Raw genomic sequence first — 25860 nt, 5'->3', positions numbered from 1 at the left:
CATCAGTCTTTTCAGATATGTTTGCATTCTTAAGTGTATTTTTGTTTTGTACAAATTGGTTGGTTGGTTCTTTTCAGATGTTAATATGGCAGCTGAAAGAAGAAATTCGAATAAAACTACACGGAGACCGAGTCCTCCGAGAAGGTAATAAAATTGTGCATTTTTTTCACGAAGACAAGACAATGATGGGATGACGCTCGTCTTTTGTTATCAGCATATTAAAGTTCTAAAACTGGCCTGCTTGCTATGGCTATCCTCCATTTGATTGCGATGTAAGTTTTACATTTTAAATGATTAAGTTAATTTTGTTTACTTCTCGTTTTTCGTAGTGAGTCAGTTGTACATTCTGCAAGTTTATAACAAGTATGTAGCATTAATACTTGTGTATGTCAACAATGTAATTTAGTTTTTATACAAAATAATAAAATTTGATGCATTTTGAAATGGATTGCAATTTGCAATGAATTTTCCAAGTATTCTTTTGGGGCATTGACCGTGTGTCATGTGTCCCAGTGATTCTTATCAGTGTGCTTCTTTTTTACATCACCTCACATCTTGTTTGCTATTGCGTCCATTCACTTTTCATGATTGGGCTTATTAACTGTATTCTAGTTAGGTAAGTATCAGAGGAGAATTAAATGAAGGGAGGACGAGGCTGATATGAAACTGGCAATGATTGCTTGTTGCCTTGATAACCTGATGGTACATACTGATACATCCTTCCATTGTTCCTGTCATCTTGAGACACAGACCGTGATGAAGACTTAAAAGATTAAATTAAAAGCAGATGCCAAATCAATGATTTCAGTTCAGATGAACTGAATCAAACTTCAGTCGTGCAGTATGGCTTGAAGCAGATCTTATTCTCAAATCTTTGAGAATGCTGAAGCCTATTCTCAACGTTAAAGGATGTAGAAATATCACTGTTGTCCTGCATGCTCCATTTGTCATAGCATGTAGACTCCAACATCAAATATTCTTGGCTACTGGGGTCAACAACGTAGCATGTGAAACTTCCTTGAAAAGAGCGGTTTGAGCAATCCTAGCAGCGTTGGAGTTCTTGTGACACTTTTGTATGTTTTAGTATGTTTCTGTATGTGGATCTTGGAGCCACGTTCTTAATGAACATCACATTCTCTTTGTAGGGACAAACACACTCTTTTTCCTCTTTCATTTGTATTGTTTCTTTCATCTAAGATATTCAGTTAAAGGTAAGTAACAGTTGATTAGTGAAATATTTAATTTGGACGTGTATGGAAGTAATGATTAGAAAGTGAATACAAAGAAAATCAACATCTGCATGAAGTCTGTGCAAAGACAGTTTGACATAAGATGAATCTGCTGTTGGGGGAATTAAAAAAACTTTCGGTTAAACTGGATTTTTATTGCCTGTAGAAGCTATAGCTACAGTTCCATTCTGATTTGATTCACCGGGGAGAAAAAACTAAATTTTTAGGAAGATACAATATAGTGATGATATTGGAGTGATCTTGATTCAGTGCGCTCACCTAACTGTGGTTCTATTTATAGTATTGACATTTTTTTATTATGTTTCTTTGGTTATAAAGATTGTCAGATGAGTGATCTGCTGTTAGATGTTACATAATAGAAGACCATTAGTTCATAAAATCTGAAACTTCGGTTGTTTCCAGACCAATCTTTTTATCTACTGTTGAATGATACCGTTCTGAAAGACAGTTTTCAAGATGCATCATAATCAAATATATTAAATCAATGGCATCAAGGATGTGAATTTCTCCTGTTGGATTGTTTCTTGTTTTCATCATGAGGTGTTTGAGGTATGGAAAGGGATTAGAGGTTAGATTTTACATGATATTTACCACAGTTGAGCAATTAATGGCTACTAAGTTGAAGCATTCACTTTTTTTTCCAGAGAAATTTCAATCCGTAAACATCGACTCCATTTAATCTGAGTTTGCAAATACGTAAACTGTAGTATTATGTATCTGGAATTAGAAGTTCAAACAAACATTACCAATTTTTTCATTTGGTTACAGATAGTGGTTCAGGTTCGGAGACTTCTGCCCTGTCTAGCATTTCCAATTTGAGAAATAGTACCCTTACTCATTTGATATTGGGGATTTTCAGATTCAGGCTCTACTGATCATGGGGTTTAAAACACAAATAGTAACTTGCACCTTGTTTTATCTGATTTCAATAGGGACCCATTTGCCTTTGGTGATGAACGTGATGTAAGACGTGAACGCTCTCCGCTCAGACCTGCCAGAGATGAACGTGATGCAAGGGATCCCCTATTTGATCGATACAGGGATGCTAGAGACCCTAGGGACCCAACCTACAGGTAAAACTTACAAATATATCGACTAAGGCAGATTGGCAAACATTGTTTATATAGATTTCAGCAAGACATTTGATAGGTTCTGCATGGGGAAACTGGTTAGCAAGTTTAGTTTCAGTGGAATTTAGGGGGAGCTAGCTATGTGGATACAAAATTAGCTTTGTATCTTTGTAAGGTAGGAGACATGGTAATGGAGGGTTGTTTTTCAGACTGGAGGCCTCTGACTAGTGGTGTGCCACAAGGATTGGCGCTGTGTACAGTGCTGCTGGTCATTTATATAAATGAATTTGATGTGAACATAGGAGATATAGTTAGTAAGTTTGCAGGTGATACCAAAGTTGGAGTTGAAATGGACAGCGAAGGTTACCTCCGATTCCAATAGGATCTTGACCAGGTGAGTCATTGGGCCAAGGAGTGGCAGATGGAGTTTAATTTAGATAGGTATGAGATGCATTTTTAGAAGAGCAAATTAGGGTAGGACTTGTACTCTTCATGATCAGGTCCTGCAGGGTGTTGCTGAACACCAAGACTTTGAGTGCATGTTCAAAGTTCCTCGAAGGTGGGGTCTCGGGTAGGTAGGATAGTGATGAAGGCGTTTAGTATGCTTTTCTTTACTGGTCGGGGCTTGAGTACAAGAATTGGAAGGTCTTGTTGCAGTTGTGTAGGACATAGGTTAGAGCTGAAAATGTGTTGCTGGAAAAGCGCAGCAGGTCAGGCAGCATCCATGGAATAGGAGAATCGACGTTTCAGGCATAAGCCCTTCTTCAGGAATGAGGAAAGTGTGCCCAGCAGGCTAAGATAAAAGGTAGGGAGGAGGGACTTGGGGGAGGGACGTTGGAAATGCAATATGTGGAAGGAGGTCAAGGTGAGGGTGATAGGCCAGAGTGGGGTGGGGGCGGAGAGGTCAGAAAGAAGATTGCAGGTTAGGAAGGCGGTGCCCTCTCCCCACCTTGTCTCAGTCAAATCCCTCGAACTCAGCACCGCCTTCCTAATCTGCAATTATCTTCCTGACCTCTCCGCCCCCACCCCACTCCGGCCTATCACCCTCACCTTGACCTCCTTCCACCTATCGCATTTCCAACGCCCCTCCCCCAAGTCCCTCCTCCCTACCTTTTATCTTAGCCTGCTGGGCACACTTTCCTCATTCCTGAAGAAGTGCTTATGCCTGAAACGTCGATTCTCCTGTTCCTTGGATGCTACCTGACCTCCTGCGTTTTTCCAGCAACACATTTTCAGCTCTGATCTCCAGCATCTGCAGTCCTCACTTTCTCCTAGGACATAGGTTAGGCCGCTTTTGGAATGCTGCATGCAATTGATCTCCCTTCTACAAGGAGGATGTTGTGAAACTTGAAAGGGTTCAGAAAAGATTTAAAAGGACGTTCCCAGAGTTGGAGGATTGGAGCTACAGAGAGGGTCTGATTAGGCAGGGGCTATTTTCTTTGGAGTGTTGAAGGTTTATAAAATCCTGAAGGTAGGGGAGCCCAGAGCTCGAGGGCATAGGTTTAAGCTGAGAGGGGAAAGATTTAAAAGGTACCTAAGGGCAACCTATTCATGCAGAGGTTGGTGTGTGTACGGGATGAACTGCCAGAGGAAGTTGTGGAGGCTGGAACAATTACAACATTTTTTAAAGTTGTCTGGATGGGTATATGAATAGGAAGTGTTTAGAGGAATATGGGCGAAATGCTGGCAAATGAGGCTAGATTAATTTAGGATATCTGGTCGGTAGGGACAAGTTGGAGTGAAGGGTCTGTTTCCATGTTGTGCGATTGTATGACTCCTTTAATAAATATCAAAAAGTTGTTCAAAGTGGATGATTCCTCTCAAGTTAAAGTAATTTGAATCTGTTATGAAACATTGGATAGATGATCTTGTGAGTTCTGTATCTTATTTTGTCAGCTTTGATATTTTAAATGTCCTATAGAAAATAACTTGAATAACCACAAGTGCAGCTGTTTATTTAAAAAAAAACTGTTTTAATCATATCATTCTGTAAGTAGAGAAAACAACCCAAGCTGTTCCTTTACTGTCTTGAGAGAGACTAGTCTCTTTCTGAATTTTTTGTTGTTGTATTTGGTATTTTATTTTGTACCCTGAAACACCATCTTCTGCAGACTGCTAAACAAGTACAGCTTATAGATGGTACAAACTTGTGTAATATTTTTGGTTCATTGGGATCCCTTCTGGGTCAAAGGTAACCTGTACAAGATGGACTGGTTGCACTGAACTAGATGGCGACCCATACCTTGGTAGGGAGATTTCCTAGAGCTACTTTGGAAGGTTTAAACTAGTCTGGTATGGGGATGACACCCTTAAATGTGATGAAACAAAAGACAGTGTTGAGGCCAATACACAAGTTAGAGGCACTGCAGGGGATGAGGGAAGACTGAATTAAACTGTATTTATTTCAGTGCAAGGGGCCTGACTGTAAGGTGGATGATCTTAAGGTATAGATGGGAACATGGGACTGGGATATCTTAGCTGATACAAAATATGGCAGAGGGAGGAACAGGACCACCACCTCAATGTTCTGTGGTTGGAATGATATAAGGGAAGGCAAGATGGAATGCGAGTGTCATTTTGATTATGGAAGATATCATGTCAGTACTTAAAATATACCTGAGGGATCATCCACTGAGGCTGTATGGGTGAAACTGAGAAAAAAAATCACTTTGATGGGATTGTACTATGGGCCCCTAATAATCAGTGGGAAATACAGGAGCAAATATACAGGGAGATGACAGCTGTAAGAATAATAGGATTGTAATAGTGGGGACTGCCATAGTTTTTTAAGGGAATGGATGAGGAATTTGTCTGTTGAGGAGATCTTTGTGAATCAAAATGTACCTGGTCAAGTGAGAAAAGGAGAAAAACCTGACCTCCACTTGGGGCAATAAGGCAAGTCAAGTGACTGAGGTGTTAGTGGGAGAGCACTCTGGGGGCAATGACTTTTACTATTTTAAACCTTGTAGAATTATGGAAAAGGATAAGTGTGGTCCACAAAGTAAAGGACTAAATTGGGGCACGACTAATTTTGATATCAGACAGGAACAGTGAAAAGGTGATTGGAGTAGGCTGTTTGCAGGTAAAGGGAACGTTACAGCACAGTACAGGCCCTTTGGCCGCCTGTTGTGCTGACCTGTGGAACCAATCTGAAGCCCATCTAGCCTACACTATTCCATTTTCATCCATATGTTTATCCAATGACTATTTAAATGCCCTTAAAATTGGCAAGTCTACTACTGTTGCAGGCAGTGCGTTCCATGCCACTACTATTGAGTAAAGAAGCTACCTCTGACAAATATCTTCTATGCCCCCTTGTGCTAGCCATCATCATCTGAGGAAAATGGCTCTCACTATCCACCCTATGTTTAATCATCCTGTATGTCTCAATTAAGTAACCTCTCAACCTCCTCTTTAACAAAAACAGCCTCAAGTCCCTCAGCCTTTCCTCAAAGATCTTCCCTCATATCCCAGTAAATCTTCCTGAACCCTTTCCAAAGCTTTCGCATCCTCCTTATAATGCGGTGACCAGAACTGTACGCAATACTCCAGTTGCGGCCGCACCAGAATTTTGTCCAGCTGCAGCATGCCCTCGTGGCTCTGATATTCAATACCAATAAAAGCTAACGCACCATATGCCATAATAACCCTATCAACCTGGATTGCAACTTTCAGGGAACTATGCACATGGACACTGAGATCACTCTGCTCATCTACACTACCAAGAATCTTACCATTAGCCCAGTACTCTCTTATTCCTGTTGCTTCTTTCAAAGTGAATCTTCTCACTTTTCTGCATTAAACTCAATTTACCACCTGTCTGCCCAGTTCTGCAGCTTATATATGTCCCTCTGTAACCTGCAACGTGCTTCAGCACTGTACCCACTCCAAGTTTTTCACAGTTTCCAGAATTGCTAACAACTCCTTCTTGTATAGTTTAGATTACTTAGTGTGGAAACAGGCCCTTCGGCCCAACAATTCTACACCACCCATCCCCCTACACCTAACACTACGGGCAATTTAGCATGGCCAATTCACCTAACCTGCACGATTTTGGACTGTGGGAGGAAACCGGAGCACCCGGAGGAAACCCATGTAGACACTGGGAGAATGTGCAAACTCCACACAGACAGTCGCCTGAGGTGGGAATTGAACCCGGGTCTCTGGTGCTGTGAAGCAGCAGTGCTAACCACTGTGCCACAGTGTGAACTGGAATCCCAACCATTTTGAAAGTGAGAGACTTTCAAACATGAGATAATGGAAATTTAGAGGCAGCATGTTCCCGATGGTGAGAAGGTAAGGCTGGCAGGAGTCGGGAAGACTGGGAAGCTGAGGTAGAAATTGTGGGTCTTTAGCGGAGACATTTGTATCATCGACAGCCATCTGGAAGACTGGAGGGTTGCTAATGTGCCATTATGTAAGAAAGGCTGCAGGGAAAAGCCAGGGAACTGCAGACAGGTGAGCCTAATATAAGTGGTGAGTAAGTTGCTGGAGGAGATTCTGAGAGACTGGATCTACGTGCATTTGGAAAGGCAAGGTCTAATTTGGGATAATCCGCATTGCTTTGTGCATGGGAAATCATTCCTCGAGTTGGTTTTTAGTTTTTTGAAGTGATGACGAGAAAGATAGATGAAGGTAGAGCAGTAAATTTTGTATACGTGGAATTTAGCAAGGCCTTTTTACAACTTTCTGCATGGTAGACTGGTTGAGTCAATAATGTTAGATCGCATGGGATTCATGGAAAACTGGACAATTGAACGCAAAATAGGCTTGAAGGCAAGAGATAGTGGTGACAGAGGGTTTTTTTTCAGACTGGAGGCCTGTGAACAGTATGCTGTAAGGATTGGTGCTGGTCTGTTTGTCATTTTATATAAATAATTTGGTTGAGAAAATAAGTTGAGAAAATAAGGCACGGTTAATAAGTTTGCAGATCACACCAAAATTGGTGCTATAACATACAGTGAAAAAGGTTATCTAAGATGACGAGATCTTGAGCAACAGGGACAGTGGACCAAGGAATGGCAAATGGAGTTGCATTTGGATAAATTTAAGATCTTACATTTTGGTAAGACAAACCTTGACAGGACTTGCATAGATAATGGTGGCCATTGGGAGTGTTGTCAAACTGAGAGACCTACGGCTGGAGCTGCATAGTGCCTTGAAAGTGGCATCCCAGATAGACAGGGAAATGGAGGTGTTTGGCATGCTTTTCTTTATTGGTCCAGCAGTTGAGTATTTCATGAGTACAGCAGTTGGAGTATCATGTTTTGGCTGTGCAAGACATTGTTGAGGCCACATTCGGAGTCACACAAACAACTCTGGTTGACCTACTATAGGAAGGATGTTACTAAACTGGAAAGGGTGCAAGAAAGATCTACAAGGATGTTACCAAGATCTGAAGGTTTGAGTTTAAGGAGAGGCTGGGAATTTTCTTCCTGGACTGTAGGAGGTTGGGGGCTAACGTTGTAAAGGTGTATACTATCATAAGGGGTATAGATCAGGTGAATAGTCAAAGTCTTTTCTGCAGAGTAGAGGAGTCTAAACCTAGAAGGCACAGGTGTTAAAGTAACAGGAAAGACTTAAAGTGGACCTGAGGGTCAGCTGCTTCACACAGAGGGTGGTATGTAGGTGAGATAGTTATGGCCGAGCACTGGTTTATGTAGACTACAAAGTGATGAGGAATAGTTGAGATGATCCTGCAGTCGAGCTTATAAATAAGAGACACATTGTTCAGCGTTGTGGTAATTAAGATAAGCTGAGGGGCAAATCTTGAGTTATGTTATGAAAGTGGGGATAGGTAGCAGTCTCCTTTCAGAGCTTGACTCTTAACTAATATCTCAAGTTATGAATGAGTCTTTACTCATTTAAATGTGTATGGTGGAAGAATGTAGTTGGAGAGATGAGAGAGTGGAGCAAAGATGATGTCATTTTTTCTAAGTGACACTGACATGTAGAAAATCAGTCATGGGGTAAACCTGTTTATTTCTTTAAAAAGCATTTATCTGTTTTTCCTATCCAGCATTAACAACAGTTGATTTATTTTGCTGAAATCAGAAGTTGAGACCTTGAAGCACAGTACCCCAATGTATTATCTCCGGTGTCACTTTGATTTTTTTTATGTCCTGCAGCAATTCTAGTTTAGACAGAGTTTCTTGTGAGGCCACCAAAAGTAGAAGAAAAGCTGATATTATTCTCGAATGTTGGAAAGCAGCAGTCTTTCTAAAGATGACTTTCAGAATGTAAAATAAAATACCCTATATAACAAAATTTAAGATTTTATTTAGATGAATTCTTTGCAGCATACCTTTCTCTTTCCTTCTGTTGACTTCCTCTCTTTCCCATTGCTCCTCCAGCATCACAAACATCTCCTCCCCCCCCCCCCCCCCCCAAAACTCCGGCCCGCCAACCTTTCATTCTACTGCAACAACCGTTGCTTCCACTCTCAACTGCTAGGACTCCGACTTCTGTCCCTGGACTCTACAACTGATGACATAACCACAAACAGAATGTGACAAATGTCCTGTTGGAGTCTGTTGATGGCTGTAGGTCATGTCTGCGTGTGTGGTGACGATTTTGATATAGATAATCCAGCAATCCCCTCAATTAGTGTGGTCAGAACAACAGTGACAATTACTTATCTTGGGGCTTGTGGGTTTTTTTTTTTCTCCATTAACTGCAACATAAAAACTATTACATTTGGTGATCAGATTCTGTATAAATGCAGACACTACACTTTTCAGTTTTTTTTTCTCAACTTTGAGTTTTAATTGAAGTTAGAGTTTAACTAAGAAACATCTTCAGTCTCCTAGCTCTGCCTTGCCTGGGCAAAATTGGCTGTGGTTTCCAACTCCCAGTGGTATTGAAAATGTGTATATTTGTCTATCCTCCTTGTCAACCGCCATCTCTATTTGTATATACAGGTTCTTCACAGATGTGTTATAAAACAGCCAGAGATTTACAGGAAATATTTGGACAAATGGCTGCTATGTTAGGTATGGGTTATATAGAAGTAATAAAAAAATTGATGGATTTAGGAATGTCCAGGCAACAAAGTACAGCCACCAGTGGAGGGGTGATTAAAATCTAGGGGTGCTCAGGAGATTGGGATTAGATGAGATCTGATATCTTGGAGAATTGACGTGATGGAATAATTTGAGTTTCTCGAAGCAAGGGTAGCACAAAGATGAAAATTTGGAAATTGTGGTGTTCCTTAACTTTGAGGTGAAATAGACAGACAAACTTTGCTCTTGGGTGATGAATAGAACTGAATAAGGGCACTGACAGTTTTAGTTGACATAAGTCTGAATGTAGCAATTTGAATACTAAAAATAATAATGGTTTAGATGAATTTAGGCAGTGGTAGAGTCAGATTATACTTCAGGTTAGAGGTGGAAATTGATGGTTCGGTGATATTTGGAGCTGTGGGGATGGAAGCTTATCCTTTGAATCAGATAAGACATACAGGTTAGGCACAGATTCCATATGAAGTCAGATATGAGTATTTAGGAACAGAGATTATAGTGTGGACCAAGGATAGTGTTTTTTTTCTCGAAAGTTTACTTGAAACATTGGGTGGAGGAATGAGGTAAGTTATGGGCCGGGGTTGTGTTATTAGTGTATAATGTTGCTTTTTGAGACTGGGCTCAGTTATTTATTAATTTTACAAGGGTTGGCAGCTATCATAAATGTGAAATTCTATGGGCACGTGCTTCTTCAAAAAATCCATTTGCTATGTTAAAAGTAATATCAGATAGCCCAAAGCCCATTGTGTGATGTACCACTGGAGTTGCTGCAACCGAGATAAAAGTAAACTTCCTTCATGTCATTGTATGCAATTTTTGACATGACTAACCACACCAACGTTTTTACATCTGTCGTTCTGTTAGATGTGATTTCACTCATTTCATTCTCATCTAATTGTAGTGAGTCTGTTACTGACCATATCTTCTTACTCCTGCATGTATAGCAAAGGAAGTATTGTACGCAGATAAATTAGAAAGAGGTACATAAAGGAAGTTAGGGTCAGTTTTCTCAAACAATGCTCTCTGGACTGATGAGGCAACATCATGAGATGGAATTAATTTACTTCCTACTATATGTTTGTAAGGTGATGAGTTTCACATTCATTTTGAGGGTGTGAAATGTGGATAGGGTGATAACAGTAGCACGGAGAGTTGACTAAAGGATGAGAGAATATTTAAAGATAAATCAGCAGTACATTTTCTCTGAGCCCCCATTATAATGTGTGTGTAACCATTGTAACTGTGTATTGTAGACGAGAAGAAGTCTATGATAGGTATTATCGCTTTGACGATGTTTTGCGAAGGAAGGAGGAACCGTATGTGGAACGATTCCGGGAGCCATGGGATTCCAGGGCACCTCGCGAAGTTGATGGTAAGTAATAAACAGATCTGTGCCGAGTAGTGGAATGAAGTTTATTTTATTGTGGCCTGGAAAATCTTTTGGGAGGTAGGCGCTTAAGTTATAACTTATCTGTTTGTACCATGATTATAAGTTCCTTTGATTTTCATCCTGCGTGTGAATAAGCACTTTGAGTCTCAGAATTTTGCGTATAAAACTTCACATTCTGCTTTGTCTGAACCAGTCCTCCTTTCTATGTGAAAATGTGGTAGGTTCTTTCTGGAAATTTGAAATACTAAAGTATCTGATTCAGCAATCCAACAGGCTTCTGTGGGCATGTGACATTTTCCTAGTTTCATTGTAAACATTTGAGCAGAAAGTATTCCAGTTTTCTTTATAATTGGTAACCAACATGATATGCTGGTTAACACATTGGTCCTCCTTGAACTTTTGTCCTTTTTCAAAAAATAAAATAATTGTCGCATTGTGAGCTTTGTGAAAATTCCTGACCTGGTTGGGTATTTTGGACACAGAATGGCAGTTACTTCATTAGTAATGTCACTATGCTAGAAAGTCAGAGGCCCAAGCTTATACTGTAGGGTCTCTCATTCAAATCAAGCTAATTTTAAATTTTTTAATCAGCATTAAATGTTCGTCCAAGCAGTGATGACAGTGAAATCATCGATGGTTCACAATATCCTATAGGAAGAAAATCTGCTGTTCTTTGCTGGTGTCGCCTGCATTTGGTTCCAGGCTTACAGCGGTATTCATTCTTAACTGCTCCTATGCAATGGCCTAGCTGAGCTGAAACCTCTGTCTAGAAACTCTATCACTTTATTGAACCAAGGTTCATTCCTGCATTGACAGTGTGTGCAAAAGGGCATGCCAGGAGCAGCTCAACAGGTTTTTAATAACGAGCGATCAGTTTAAAAGCTGGGTTGAAGTATTTTCAACTACCTTCATGGATTGGACTCTAAATTCTCTCTCATTCTCCAGCACCACTCCATGTGATAGCAAAACTGAGTTGAAGTTACTGGATACAGTAATGGTGTCCTGTCAACATTCTGGCAGTAATAGTAATGAGTTGATTCAGATCTAGCTCTAACCGAACTGTTCAAGTACACACACAACCAATTTTAACCCAAAGTATTAAAAAATTGCCCAGCTATATTGCTTTGCAAAATGCAGCTCAAATTCACTTAACCAGGTAATGTACATTAGTCCACTCTTCATAATTGATGGAAGATATTGTTTTTGGTGTTTACTGAGCAGTAATCTCTTCGTTAATATTCAGTTTGGGTTTTGGGGCCAGTTGATTCTTGACCTTATTGCATTTTGGTCCAAGCAGGAGCAAAGAAAGCTAAATGCTCATGATGAGGTGAGTTGACTAAGTATAGCAGCAAGAAGCCCCAACCAAAATACAGCCAACTTTGGAGTGACACAAAGTACGAAGGTTGTGACTGTTGGAGGTCAACTGTTTTATTGACGACCTGTTGTCACATGATCAGAAGTTTGAAAAATCACAGTATAATGTTCAATACCATATAATGTGGATAGAAGCGCTAATGTCAGTGGACTGGTAATCCTGAGGCACAGGCTAACGCTGTGGGCATAAATGCCACCATGATGCCTGGTGACATTGAAATTCAAAAATAATGTGATAATATGCATTATTGTCAGTAATGGGTACCTAGAACTGAAAGCTGAGTCAGTAACCTTAAACCAAAGAACTGTTGATGCTGAAAATTGGAAACAAAATCAGAATGCTTGAAGAACTCAGCAGGTCTGGCAGCATCTATGGCGAGACATCCGTGTTAATGCTTTTGGTCTAATGATCCTCCTTCGGAATTGTACGTAGGAAAACGAATGTAAGTGTTTTGCAAAGTGGTTGTCCAGTTTGCGCTTGGTGTCTCCAATGTAGAGGAGGCAACTTGTGAGCAGCAAATACAGTAGATGTTCTGTCTGTAAGAATTATGCTGAGCTTTCCAGTTGTCTGACTGTTGAATAGACCATTGTGTTTCCTGGCTAACATCTCTGTTTCGGGCTTGCTATAATGTTCTAGTGAAGCTCAACGCAAGCTGGAAGAACACCTTGTTTTCTATTTGGGAACCCTGCAACCTTCTGGCCTCAATTTTGAGTTCAATAATTTTAGGGCTTTACACCTTGTCCTGTCTCCTTACCTCAACCCAGATCTTGTCATCACATGGGCTGCTACAACAAACAACTTGATGGCAGCCCTTAACAGTCTCCATTAGTTGACCTTTACTCACCCCTTTGTCTGCTGAACTGCTTTCCCTTTCTGGGTTCCATCTCAATGACCTTGTTTACTTCTCTCTCACTCTCTTTCCCCCCCACCCCTCCCCCCCCATACCCCTCTTTGTACTCAGGATCACATTAACATTTATGTCAATTAGTTCTGAAGAAGAGTCATTGGACCGAAACATTTCACTCTGCATTTTCCAGAGATGCTGCCAGATTTGCTAAGTTTTTCCAGGAGTTTTAGGTTTAGAGACTGTCATCTTGGTGGTGATAAAGACCCATCCGGTTCTCGAATGTTCTTTTAGTGAAGATCATCTGTTGTCTTTATCTGGTCTGGTCAATGTATGACTCCAATGTCCTCTGAAATGTCCAACAAGGAACTCAGTTGTTGAAGGGAAACTAAATAGGCAAGAAATAGCAGTGTACACTTGCAACTGCTTGAGCCAAGAAGTGCCAAGTAACGTTTGAACCACACCAGTACTAGGCTTTTATCATCTAACGAGAAATCTAGCCATCTCCCAAAGCATTACCAGTCATATTACCATTGTTGAATATCTCATGCAATCATCGTCCTTGGGGTTAAAAATTGAACTAGACTGGCCATGCAAAACTATGCTGACAGGTTGGGAGTTCTGTCATTTGTAAACCCTCACTTCCAAAATCCTGTCTACAAGATACAAGTCTGCAGTGTGATGGAATTCTCCACTTGTGTGGACGAGTGCAGCTTCACCAAATTCTTAAGACTATCCAGAACAAAGCTGCCTGCTCATTTGGCACTCTATCTACCACTTTCGATAGTCATTCCCTCCACCGTACACAAGGTACATTGTAGTAACTTCCTTAGCCTCCTCCAAAAGCAACTTCCAAATCTGCCATTGCTATTGGTTAGAATGTTGGGGCACAGGATACTGGGATGCCACGGCACATCTGCATGTTCCAGACAGGAAAATGCGCAATCATGATTTGGAGCTAAATCACTGTTTCTTTACTATTACAGAGCCAAAATCTTGACATTCTGACCCTGTCTGAATATACATGCACCATTTGAACAGCAGAAGTTCGCAAAGACTGTTGAGCAACATCTTGAGGGCATTTTTAGTTGGGCAACAAGTTCTAGTTTTGGTAGCAGTGCTATTGCTATGGAAAAAATGGCTTTACTGGCTGTTGGTTTTTGTTTTGAGTTAAGACTCCATGCTGCTTTATTGTTTAATGATCATCTGTGTGATTTGAAAGAAACAGAAGTGTAACCTCTGCAAATTTGTACCTGTAAATAGACACTATTAGCAATCCTAAATAACCTTGATAAAGTTTTTGTTGCAAACGTTTCGTCCCCTGGCTAGGCGACCTCATCAGTGCTTGGGAGCCTCCTGCGAAGCGCTTCTTTGATGTTTCCTCCGGTGTTTATAGTGGTCTGTCCCTGCCGCTTCCGGTTGTCAGTTTCAGCTGTCCGCTGTAGTGGTTGGTATTCTGGATCCAGGTCGATGTGTTTGTTGATGGAGTTTGTGGATGAATGCCATGCCTCTAGGAATTGACAGAACGAAGGACCCGATACCCAACATGAGCAAAACTAATGTAGTGTACAAAATACCATGCAAGGACTGCACAAAACACTATATAGGACAAACAGGAAGACAGCTAACAATCCGCATACATGAACATCAACTAGCCACGAAACGACACGACCAGCTATCCTTAGTAGCCACACACGCAGACAACAAGCAACATGAATTCGACTGGGACAACACTACTATCATAGGGCAAGCCAGACAGAGAACAGCCAGGGAATTCCTAGAGGCATGGCATTCATCCACAAACTCCATCAACAAACACATCGACCTGGACCCAGTATACAAACCACTACAGCGGACAGCTGAAACTGACAACCGGAAGCGGCAGGGACAGACCACTATAAACACCGGAGGAAACATCAAAGAAGCGCTTCGCAGGAGGCTCCCAAGCACTGATGATGTCGCCTAGCCAAGGGACGAAACGTTTGCAACAAAAACTTCCAGCTCGGCGAACAGAACCACAACAACGAGCACCCGATCTACAAGTCTTCTCACAAACTTTGAACCTTGATAAATTCAGGTTGCAACTTGAAAGAAGCTACATACACTTGGAGACTACAATTTTTGGATCTGTTAATTCACTGAGTCTATATGGGAAAAGCAAGGACGCAAAGTGGGAAAAGATCACTTTCTTGGAATCAAGATCTCTGTACGAAACATGCTTTGTGCTAGCACTCGTACATTGTCTTTGAGATTGCTTGTGTGGTTCACTGCAATGGTTAGAATACGTTTGAAGCCATGACCTTTTGATTAATCCCCCATTCCACAAAAACAGCACAGCAGCATACCTCACTAGTGTTAGTGCAGGGATGGAGAGAAGAAAGAATGATCTTGGAGTCTCAGGTGCAACAAAATTTCTCTCTGTCCTGTTCTGGTCATCTGCTAATTGGCAACTTGCTAGTTTTTGGGACTTCTAAATGGATGTGAGGATTAGTCCAGAGTTCCAAACCTAGATGCTTTCTGCAGGAATGCACAAATGAAGTAGAGACCAAATGCTAAGTCCTTTACGCCCTCTGGATTTTGTCAGTCTGATGTTTGGAAAGCACTACGTTATGCCTCTATTAACAACATAAGACTTACTGTTCGGTGCAATTTGTCCATGCCGACAGATATCCTAAATTAATCTAGTCCCATTTGCCAGCATTTGGCCCTTATACTTCTCAACCCATCCTATTCATATATTTACCCAGATGCCTTTTAAATGTAATTTTATCAGCCTGCACCACTTACTCTGGCAGCTTATTCCATACATGTGCTACCCCGCCTTTAAAATCTTTTCTCTCACCTTAAACGTATGTCCTCTAGTTCTGGACTCCCCCAGCCTGGGTAAAAGACCTTGGCTATTCACCCTATCCAAGCCCCTCATGATTTTATAAACCTCTGTAAGGTTGCCTCTTAGCCTTCTATTCAGGGGAAATAACCGCAGGCTGTTCAGTCTCTTGAACACAATATTCTGAAAGTGGCCACATGACCTCTCAACTCCTGTACTCAGTGCAGTAACCAATAAAGGCAAGCATGCCAAACACTGCCTTCACTGTGCTCTCTACCTGTGACTCCACTTTCAAGGAGGTTATGAACCTAAACACCAAAGTGCCTGATCAGCAACCCCTGCCAGGACATTTCTCTTAAGTCTATAAGCCCATCTTTGGGGTAAATGGAAGAAATCCATTTGTTGCTATTCAAACTGGTAACTCCCGTGGGCTTCGTTTAGCTTGCTTTAAGTTGCAATGAGCAGTATAGGTCAGATGAATTTAAAATTTATTTTGATTTTTTTTTCCCTACCCACCCGCAAAAAAAAACACATTTGAAGATCCGATGAGAAGGGAGCGTCGTAGAGAAGAACTATATCGGCAGTATTATGATGAAATCCAGAGACGTTATGATGCAGAAAGACCTGTGGATTGTTCCGTAATTGTTGTTAACAAACAACAAAAGTGAGTCAGAAGTTTCTGTCTATGTAGTCTGTGTAAGCCTGTGTATCCTTTGAGTGTATACACACTCAAATAATAGCCAATTAAATATTTTGAGGCGTACTTCTGCGAGAGAAGTGAGCCTCAGTTATTTTGAATGCAGCATAGTTCCACAAACAACAGCAAAGTGATATCCAGCTAAATTTGGGACATTAAAGGATAAAGGATACAAGCTTGATTTTTTATTTTCTGTAACAGTCCTTTCAAATAATCTGCTCCAACTCCCCCCCCCCCCCCCCTTCAATTTCTGGATGAAAAAATTCTTTACTCCCCTTTTCCCCATCTACCACTTACTGGATCTGATTCCTTTCAAAGAAATAGGTTCTCCTAACCACTTTTGAGTTCTGTCAACATTTTATACAGTATAGCGAAATCTCCCTTCCGCCTCCTCTGTTCTGAAGAAAACAATCCCAGCCTATCTAATCATTTTTTAAAAATGCTTAAGTCATGGCAACATATTGAGTCTCTCCGAGTACAGTTGCATCCTCCTTGTACTTCAGTGATCAGAGTTGTATGCAGAATTCTGACTGTGGTCTAAATAGTATTCTACACTATTTCTAGTGTAACATCCCTGATTTGTGTTCTGCTTTTTTTGAAAAGAAATAGCATCCATACGTCTCCTTTAAGAAAAATAATCTTACCTATCTATTCACCTACCTTCAGTGAGCTGTGGACATGGACAATGGCCATAATAAAGGGAAAATACTGGGGCTGGTGAAAAGCTGCAGAAAATCACATCTGGCAGCATCTGTGAAGGCAGAAACTGAAGTAATGTTACGAGTCTGATTAGACTGTTCATTCTGTACACATGGTATTCTCCTACCGAGTGTCTTGAATGCTATGACTAATTCCCAAGGTACTGATTGGTGGAAATGCACTTTTTTTAAAGAGTGACACTTTTCAGTATTGCTACACATCTAATTACATCTGAAACTCTGGCTTTTTTTTCAGAAAATTCATTTTACTTTTCAACTGCAGATACTGAAGCAAATAGATTTTAAAGCTACTACATTCGATATGGTTTTATTTCTGTAAATTACTCTCCTAAAGAGGTTCAGTTATTTACCTTGACCCTGAGATTGACTTTTTCTATTTGGTCAGGGAATATGCAGAGTCTGTTGGTCGAAAAGTTCGTGACCTTGGTATGGTTGTCGATTTGATATTCCTCAACACTGAAGTATCACTTACACAAGCTCTTGAGGATGTTAGCAGAGGTGGCACAGCATTTGCTATTGTCATCACTCAACAACATGAAATACACAGATCATGTACTGTCAATATCCTGTTTGGAACACCACAAGGTAAATATTGCCCTCTAAGTTAATTCAGTGTTTACCTTTGCAGTGGTTTTTAGTTTTTACTTTATCTGGTGTGGGTTGAGTTTTGTTTTGGCAATATTGGAATCCAGATAGAATTTCTCGCGTTCTGGACTGAAGAGATGAAGTGACTTGTAAACTGTAGATCACTTGTGTCTCTGGTATTCAGTTATTTTAAACCATCTAAGTTTTGACCCACCTTCAATGTTCAATACTTCCAAAGTCTCCACAAACAATTCTGTCTTTGGATTCTCCACTCAACCCTCTAATGTGGAGGCACCTCCATTCCCTTTCCTCCATCCCTTCCCCGCTCAAGGCCCCCCGTTCCCTAACGTGTGGAGAACCTCTACATGACCAACTAGGTCGTATCCACAAACTCAGTAATCTGCTTCCCCCCTACTTTCTGACCCACGCCCCCCTCGTCCTGCCCTCATGCCACCCCACCCCACCACCAAGTCTCCCCCTTTATCTGCAGCTACCCCCTACCCCCACCTTCAGTTCTGAAGAAAGGTTACATTCGAAACATTGATTTCTCCAACTTCTAATGCTTCCTGGTTTGCTGTGTTCTTCCAGCCACCTGCTTGTCTACTTTGGATTCCAGCATCTGCAGTTTTTGTTCTCTTAAAGTTCTGTTATCTTTAACATGAAAGCTCCATGATGTTTGTGACTTTCATTCAGGAGGCGTTCAATGTTCTTTCCAGAGGGCATCTATTCTTTGAGGTGAATAACCACTTGAGTAGATTATAGAGAACATCAGGGCTGTGAAGTAACCCTGTTGCACCTCATGCTGGTTTTTGAAATGTCTACTTGAGGAGTTCAAGACTCCTGTTCAAGATGATTGCAGTCATATTATGAAACAGTAGCTGGATTGTGATGAGGTCATAATGGTCAGCAAATTGTTGGGCTATTCTGGCTATCCATTAATGTTATCCTGAAGCGTTTGTAACTTTGAGCTTTTGGAATGCTGCTGCCTTGACATGCAACTTTGGGGCATTGTGTTAAAACAATTAAAGCTGCATGTGTTTGTTTTAGGAAGTTGCATGGTTCAGTGCTGTTAGTATCAGGCATTTTGATACCAGCACCAGTAGTCCGAGCACAGCAGTGTGGTAAGAGATGGCTTAGTTTGATCCCACTTTCCTAGAATTGAATGTCAAAATTGGGCATGAGCTGCAAGTGGAATGTGTTTCTTTGGTTAAGCTGCCTTAGGGCTGAGAGATTGTAAAACCAAAAGATCCAGGAGAAAGATCGGTATCTAGGTGCTTTGTGGATGTTCATCTCTGACCTAATGCCTTGTCAACACCTGATCGACCAACATGTTCAGTGGGTTTCAGTCCCCGATGTGAATCAAGTGATACAGAAGTCTCTCTGATTTGAACAAGTGTTGATGACAAAGATGTAATCCAGGAGGTGCCAATCTCTCGCATGCTCCCATATGGAATTTGTATTCTTCAGACTGATGAGGGTGTTTTAATTAAACAATGCTGACTGCGCTCTTGACAGCCAGCAAAATACTGAAGAGTTTTGCTCTCGGTATAGATATGATCCTTTCATTATTCTCCCAGAAGAGTTATTTTTGTCTTTAGGATGGTAGTGAGGACGCTGTTGGTTAAAAATATAATTTTTCCTGAACATCACAGTGGAGGCATAGCACTGATTAGTTTGCCTGCAACTCAACCAAAACTAATATGTCGAACTGTCAAGTCTTTATTCAATATTGGGGCTTCTGACACGGATCGAAGGTCTCATTCTATTTGGCAAAACCCACTCCAAACCTGTTGGCCTTTACAGTAAAAGATGCATCATCATTCAGCTGCTCCCTTGTAGGTGAGAATATAGAGATAAGGGGTTCAAGATTTTTGAAGTGATGTTCATTTTTGGATTCACATGGCTAATGCAAGGCAAGTGTTAACTAACTTTGTGGATTATCTATTTTGTTTTACATTGGTAATAGAGACAGTTGTTTGGGAAATGTTCCTGTATAAAACCAGCAATCATTTTGATCTGTAGTAGCTGGCTGCATTGTGAAAGTTCTTTTGCTCACTAGTAACTTCTACTACAATTTTTTCAGGAACTATCGTGATTGCAAATGCTAGAATGGTGACTTCCTTTGATCAGTGGTTAGTACATGTAAATTGTATCTGGTTTAAGAATGGGAGGGCATTGAGAAATTGATGCAGCGATTATTGCACAAAATAGTTAATATATAATTTGATATGAATAAGTGAGGCAAAGCTTACCAACATTCTTTGCTGTTGAAACGGAAACTGATGTTTCCTCTTTAGTACAGCATAAATTATTACTGCTTTTATTTCGGCTAAACTAATCTTAATACTTAGTTATTAATCTTGCAGTAATTTTGTGTACATTGAGATTCTCTTTCTTTTCATATCCAGAACATCGTAACATGCCAATGGCTGATGCAATGATCTTAGTTGCACGTAATTATGAGAGGTATAAGACGGAAACACGTGAAAAGGAACGAGAGGAGATTGCACGAAAGGCAGCTAAAATGGCAGATGAAGTAATAGGGCGGGAAAGGGAGCCTACTCAAGGGGCTATGGAAGAGCGAGGAAATCCTCCTGGCATTCAGCCTTTGTTGAATTTGCTTGCTGATGGAAGATACCTTACTGTAGAAGAAATTGACAAGATCATAGAATATCTGAGAGAAAAGAAGGAGCGATTACTTCGAGGAGGAGACTCCTTGCATGGTAATGTCTTGTAACTTGTAATGGGAAGTCCTGTGACCAGCTGTTTAGATAGTAAATAATGATTGAATTATTTTGTTTTGGATGCTGTAGCAAGCTAGACCAACTGTTATCTAATTAAGTTTGTTAATAAAATGGCTCAAAAAAGGATAGTTGTATATCCCTTGAAGGAACTGTGTACTCTGATTACCTCTTAAAACCTCACCATAAATATTCCTGGTCATTAAATGGCTTGCTTGGAAGATATACCAGCACTGATGTTCTGAGCAAATAAGAGGAATTACTGTCTTTTCAGGTACAAGATCTAATGTTCATGCTATGAATTAAATGTTAAGATAGTTTATGGGGAGTAGTTAAAGACTCCATTATCCACAATACAACAGATTCTTTAGTTGATTTAATTCAATTAGTAACAAAACCTAATCTTCAGAGATAATTAAATACTGATTATTTTGGTTTTCATTAATCTGAAGCAAGTTGAGATTTTTGTGATAAAGATGTCTTTTTACCAATTTTCTTGACAGGATCTGTTCACAATCCAGCTCCCATGCCTAGACCAAACATGGGTTCCGTAGGAATGAACCCACTTGATGCACAGCCATCGCTACCACCTGCTCCATCTTTAAAGGGAGGGCCACAAGACACACAGGCAGCACAGCAGCAGGAGTTGCAAGCCAAGATTCTAAGCCTCTTCAACAGTGGATCATCTGGCTCAAATACAAATACTGCAGGGGCACAGGGCCCAGTCTATGGAAGTGCACTGAATACCCAACCTCAAAACCGAGGAGGCCAGCTAGGTCTCAATAACTCTTCATATCTGTCTCAAGCTCAGCAGCGCATGACAGGTCCTAATTCACAACTTCCACCTTTAATGAGTCAAGCAGTTGCACCGAGAGCCACTGCTATTCGCTCGCCTCTGCCTCAAACTCAAGGTCTTTATGGCCAGCAGCAACCTCGAGGTCCAACCCCAAATCAGTCAAGTGCTTTGTCTCAGGCCCAGAGATCTGGTGTTGCAACAGGTATAAACTTTGATAACCCTAGTGTGCAGAAAGCATTGGATACCCTGATTCAAAGTGGTCCGTCTTTATCCCACTTGGTAAACCAAGCCTCTACCCAGGTACCACGCTCTGGGCAGCCAATGAACCAGGCTTCTATGGCATCTTACCAGCGCCACTATTGAGCCTGGGTGTAAAGGGGAAGTAAGGGAGATGCTCTTATCGAGGAGCAGTCAGCATATCCACTGAAACTCTTTAAGGCTTCCTGTTTAAGGTTTCATAAACAAATGTAAGTTATTGAAAGAGTGCTTCATTAAAAACTGGTTACTATTTAGTTCCAGTGTTGAAAAAGTCTGGTTTTTATAGTAACCAGGCAATTGGCAATGTTTTATAAAAGCAGTCTCATCTTGCAAATGTGTGTGTATATATATATAAAAGATCTACATTTGTTCATGAACAAAGCCTTAATCGTAATCACTTGGTTTATGTTGACATTGATCTTTTAAAATAAAAAAAATTGGAATGTTAACCAGATGATTCTGTGTATTAAAGAATTAAAGCATGATGCTGCAGTCTGAATCCAGTGTTTTTAAATGGATATTTCTAAAGATGTAACTAAAATCCAAGATAGCAGATCTAACTAAACAAGTTTTTATATTTTAATGTTTTGTCACCTTTTTTTCCTTTTATAACTAAATTCTAGGCCAGACAAGTTGTCCATTGTCATAATAGCCATGTAAGATTGACTTTTGTAAGTTTTATTTTTTCCTGTTATATTTGTGATCCCCTTTTCCTTTTGTACATTCTCCAGCTATGAGCAAGTGCTTTACATGCCTAATTTGTAGCCAGTGCCATTTGCAGTTGTGGAATGGTGGCTGTTGTATATTTCTTGGTAGTTCAATGTTTGAGTCACTACTTTCATCTGGTTTGTAAAGAATAAAGGTTTCTCTTTCATTTTTTCCCCTTGGTTGTGTGTGTGTATGTATGTATGTATGTGTGTGTATGTGTATATGTATGTATGTACGTACGTACTTTGGGTGGGAATGTAGTTGTTTAAGTACTGGTAACTCAAAAGATCCAAAACCCGACAAAGGAAGATGGCAGAAGTCCAGTGGCAACCTTTCAGGAGTCACTGCTATTTGATTCCAGGCAAACTTCTTAGCATTGTTTCTGTGCATTTCAACATTGTGTAAAGTTAAATGTTGATCAGCAAGAGAATTGTGGCACCAGAAATTAATGTGGAAGACACTGGAGAATATTATAAAAATTCAAAACTTTTAAGAGATTTTGCTGAAATAATTAAAATTAATGGCAGTGGAGTGTGTCAGTTTTCATTGCAATAATGCTGTCAAGGTTTGGGTTTCATGGACTGTTGCCTATCAACTTAGGAGCAATGTACTTGAGGCCAACTATGAAGTAGTTAAGTTGGGGATCTAGATTAATACTTCGCAATTTAAAATGGAGACGAAGATTGCTGAACTGAAGGTTATGTACTGAGAATGTGGCGGAGAGAGTTTAAATGGATTTGTAGAATCTGTATACCTGTCAAAACACTTGAAGGTTCTGGACAAATAGTTGTGAAGTTATTTTTTAACAGTTGTGACAGGTTATGTAGTGCAATGTATGGTAGGATTGTCTGTGGGCAGTCTCTTTAGATTACCTATGTGTTAAATTCCATGATGTTTCTTCATTTGTGGTTTGCAAAGTACTGACTACTGTCAACTTGTTCTCCCTCCCTGCAGAAGTTCAGCCTAGCGAGCAGTGTATCAATGATGTAAACCTATACATCACTGGTCTTATTGAACACTTGAAATATTCACGATAACCAGTGAAGGCTTAATAGTCCATCACCTATTAATTGATGAAGCTCATTAGTCCTCAGACGCACTTGAGCATTGATTGTTGCTCTTTCTTTGTTATCTGCCTCTACATTTCTCTTATTCATCACACAAACAAAGAAAAACTGCCAATTAACCAGTCCATTCAGTCTCTGAATATTGTATAATGAAAAATTAGAATGGGTGCATGTTTGCACTCGTGTGTGCTGTCTCTCTTCCCCCACTCTCCAAAAGAAAATGATGCAGGGAGCAGGTAGAAACAATGGATTAAAGCAGTTGTGGTGTCTTATTTTCTTAGTTTTCTTAGTTTTAGTAATGATAGCAAAAATATGCCCAGTGGTAACTTCGTCTTAACTTACTTGTTAGTTTTGAGAGAACTTGCAGACTAGTACAGGGAGAATTCTCATGCCTGTTTCAATGGATTTTTGTTTGTAATAAATGCAGGCTGATTGGCCTTTCATTGTTAAGTGGTGTTGTGTTTTTTCATTTTGAAATGCAAGGTTTAACTCTTCCAAACAGTCATTTTCGTGGATGTGGGGAGGGATAGGGAAGAGGAAAGGGTAGCAATATTTCTCCAATATTTTTGTGCATTAGTACTAAAAGAGAATGGTCTTCTGTGTTTGTAAGAGTGTATGTATGGAATAAGCTTTGAGACTTTCAATGTTTGGGGTTGCAATTTGTATCAATCTTATTTCTGTCGGTGCATTTGTACAATGTAGAAATTGATGCAAGGCTGGCAAGTTTGATTAAGATAATAACAACTGAGAAATTCATATTTGTGCAGAAATGGGTGCTCTCAGCTTGAGTGATAGTGCAATAGAGTGCTTTCCACCTTGTGATTATTTTGAAAAGGGAAAGTCAAATAAGTTAGAGACTGGAGAGGTTGTCTTTAATTATAGCCTCAATTGTAGGCCTGTGATGTTAACACTATTTTGGTGTGTTTTAGGATTGACCAAAGAGGAGTGTTCGCAGATAGGGGCAGGAAGAAAAACTAAATGGCACTGCTACATTGCTACTATTAATAATGACTGCTCATGATCTGAGCAACAGCAATTACCAATTAAGCCTGTTTGTTTGAAAGACTTGTTGTTCATATATATCATTAGTAGCCCTGTCAAGTATAATGACCTCTCTTGCACTTGATGACCTAATGCAATGATAAAATTGCGCACAAGCCCTGTATCCCTTTTCTGGTAAAGCAGTGGGGTAGTACATACTTTTATTCCTTATTGCTCAACAGGGTATTATTTATGTTTCAGACACCCAGAATACTGTGTGGATAGCAGGACATGTGATCATCAGCCAGGCACGTGACAGAGCAGAGACCAAACCATACGGGATCAATCTTGGCCTTGATAAACGTGGTTTTTCAATTCATTGGCTGAGCGCACCTGACCTGAGATGGCACGAGCTCCATGACCTATTAATGCATCATCTGGCACGATACCTGCCCCCAAAGTACCTGGTCATTCATTTGGGAGATAATGACATAGGTTACATCCAGGCTAGTGACATAATATACACAGCAAAAGAAGTGCTAGAAGCACTGAAATTCCTGTTACCAAAGACTATATTGGTTTGTTCAGAATTGCTCCCACGACCCCATTGGGCTTTTGAGCCTGGTGCTCCACTTGAGAATGATAGGAGAACTATAAATGGGGTGTTAAAACAATACATGGAATATAAGGGCCAAAAATTCATAGAACACCCTTTTGATGTCAAGCGTCAAGGTCTTTTTATTGGTAGAGGTGATTACCTAACTGATGTTGGTTTAGATTTATTCAATACCACTTTGATGGACAGTCTGAAATGTTATTTGAGGGAAGAGTTGATGCATGGTAGTTAGCTTGTTTCCCACCTGATTAACATTCCCTCTCGTGTTGGCTGGAACTTGAAACCAGTAAGTGGCTGCTACACAAATGGCCTGCCTATAGTTAGGTTCATTCATCTGTTGGTCAACACAGGGGAGGATATGTCAAATTGTCACCTTGAGCAGCTGCTGACATACCAATACATTGCAGCTGAAATACTGTCATGTTGACAAAATGGAAGTTGAAATGGGGTGGAGTGTAATTGCATCTATACAGTATGTATATTTGACTTGTTAGTTTTGAGAGAACTTGCAGACTAGTACAGGGAGAATTCTCATGCCTGTTTCAATGGATTTTTGTTTGTAATAAATGCAGGCTGATTGGCCTTTCATTGTTAAGTGGTGTTGTGTTTTTTCATTTTGAAATGCAAGGTTTAACTCTTCCAAACAGTCATTTTCTTGGATGTGGGGAGGGATAGGGAAGAGGAAAGGGTAGCAGCATGTCACAGTAGTGGAGTGAGCAATGTTTTAGTTTAATAGCATTCAGCAGTACTAGTTATAGGGGAGTGGATGTTTTCATGAACTGCACTTCAAAAATGTGCTAATTGTCAGGTGCTGAACATGGAATGCAGCATTATCATCATACAAATTCAAACAGTCTTGCATTATCTCCTATCTTGATCTGCATTAATTTTTGAAGTTGGGATGGCATAAGGAG

At 40.3% G+C, this 25860-nt stretch overlaps 1 protein-coding gene across 5 annotated transcripts in view; it reads left to right on the top strand.

Annotated features, from left to right (window-relative positions):
* The window catches only part of LOC122559949 (nuclear receptor coactivator 5-like), a 38151-nt gene extending 12610 nt beyond the window's left edge, over positions 1-25541 (top strand). For 4 of the 5 annotated variants that reach the window (XM_087994969.1, XM_087994972.1, XM_087994973.1 and 1 more), the window contains 8 exons: positions 78-144; positions 2183-2323; positions 10596-10714; positions 16319-16442; positions 17580-17779; positions 20188-20502; positions 21024-21518; positions 24592-25541. In XM_087994969.1, the coding sequence (XP_087851095.1) occupies positions 78-144; positions 2183-2323; positions 10596-10714; positions 16319-16442; positions 17580-17779; positions 20188-20502; positions 21024-21518; positions 24592-25178 (2048 nt within the window). In that variant the 3' untranslated portion in view covers positions 25179-25541. Of the gene's footprint in view, positions 1-77; positions 273-2182; positions 2324-10595; positions 10715-16318; positions 16443-17579; positions 17780-20187; positions 20503-21023; positions 21519-24591 lie in introns of those variants that run through there. The other variant, XM_087994974.1, reaches the window with a different exon arrangement.
* Positions 25542-25860: the final 319 nt, after the last annotated feature.

This window comes from Chiloscyllium plagiosum, unplaced genomic scaffold (assembly GCF_037043375.1).
Source record: "Chiloscyllium plagiosum isolate Xiang-an unplaced genomic scaffold, Cpla_swu_hap1 HiC_scaffold_15, whole genome shotgun sequence".
In the NCBI taxonomy this organism is placed as follows: Eukaryota; Metazoa; Chordata; class Chondrichthyes; order Orectolobiformes; family Hemiscylliidae; genus Chiloscyllium; species Chiloscyllium plagiosum.
The sequence above is the reverse complement of the archived record's forward strand: the minus strand, read 5'-3'. Positions and strand labels throughout refer to the sequence as shown.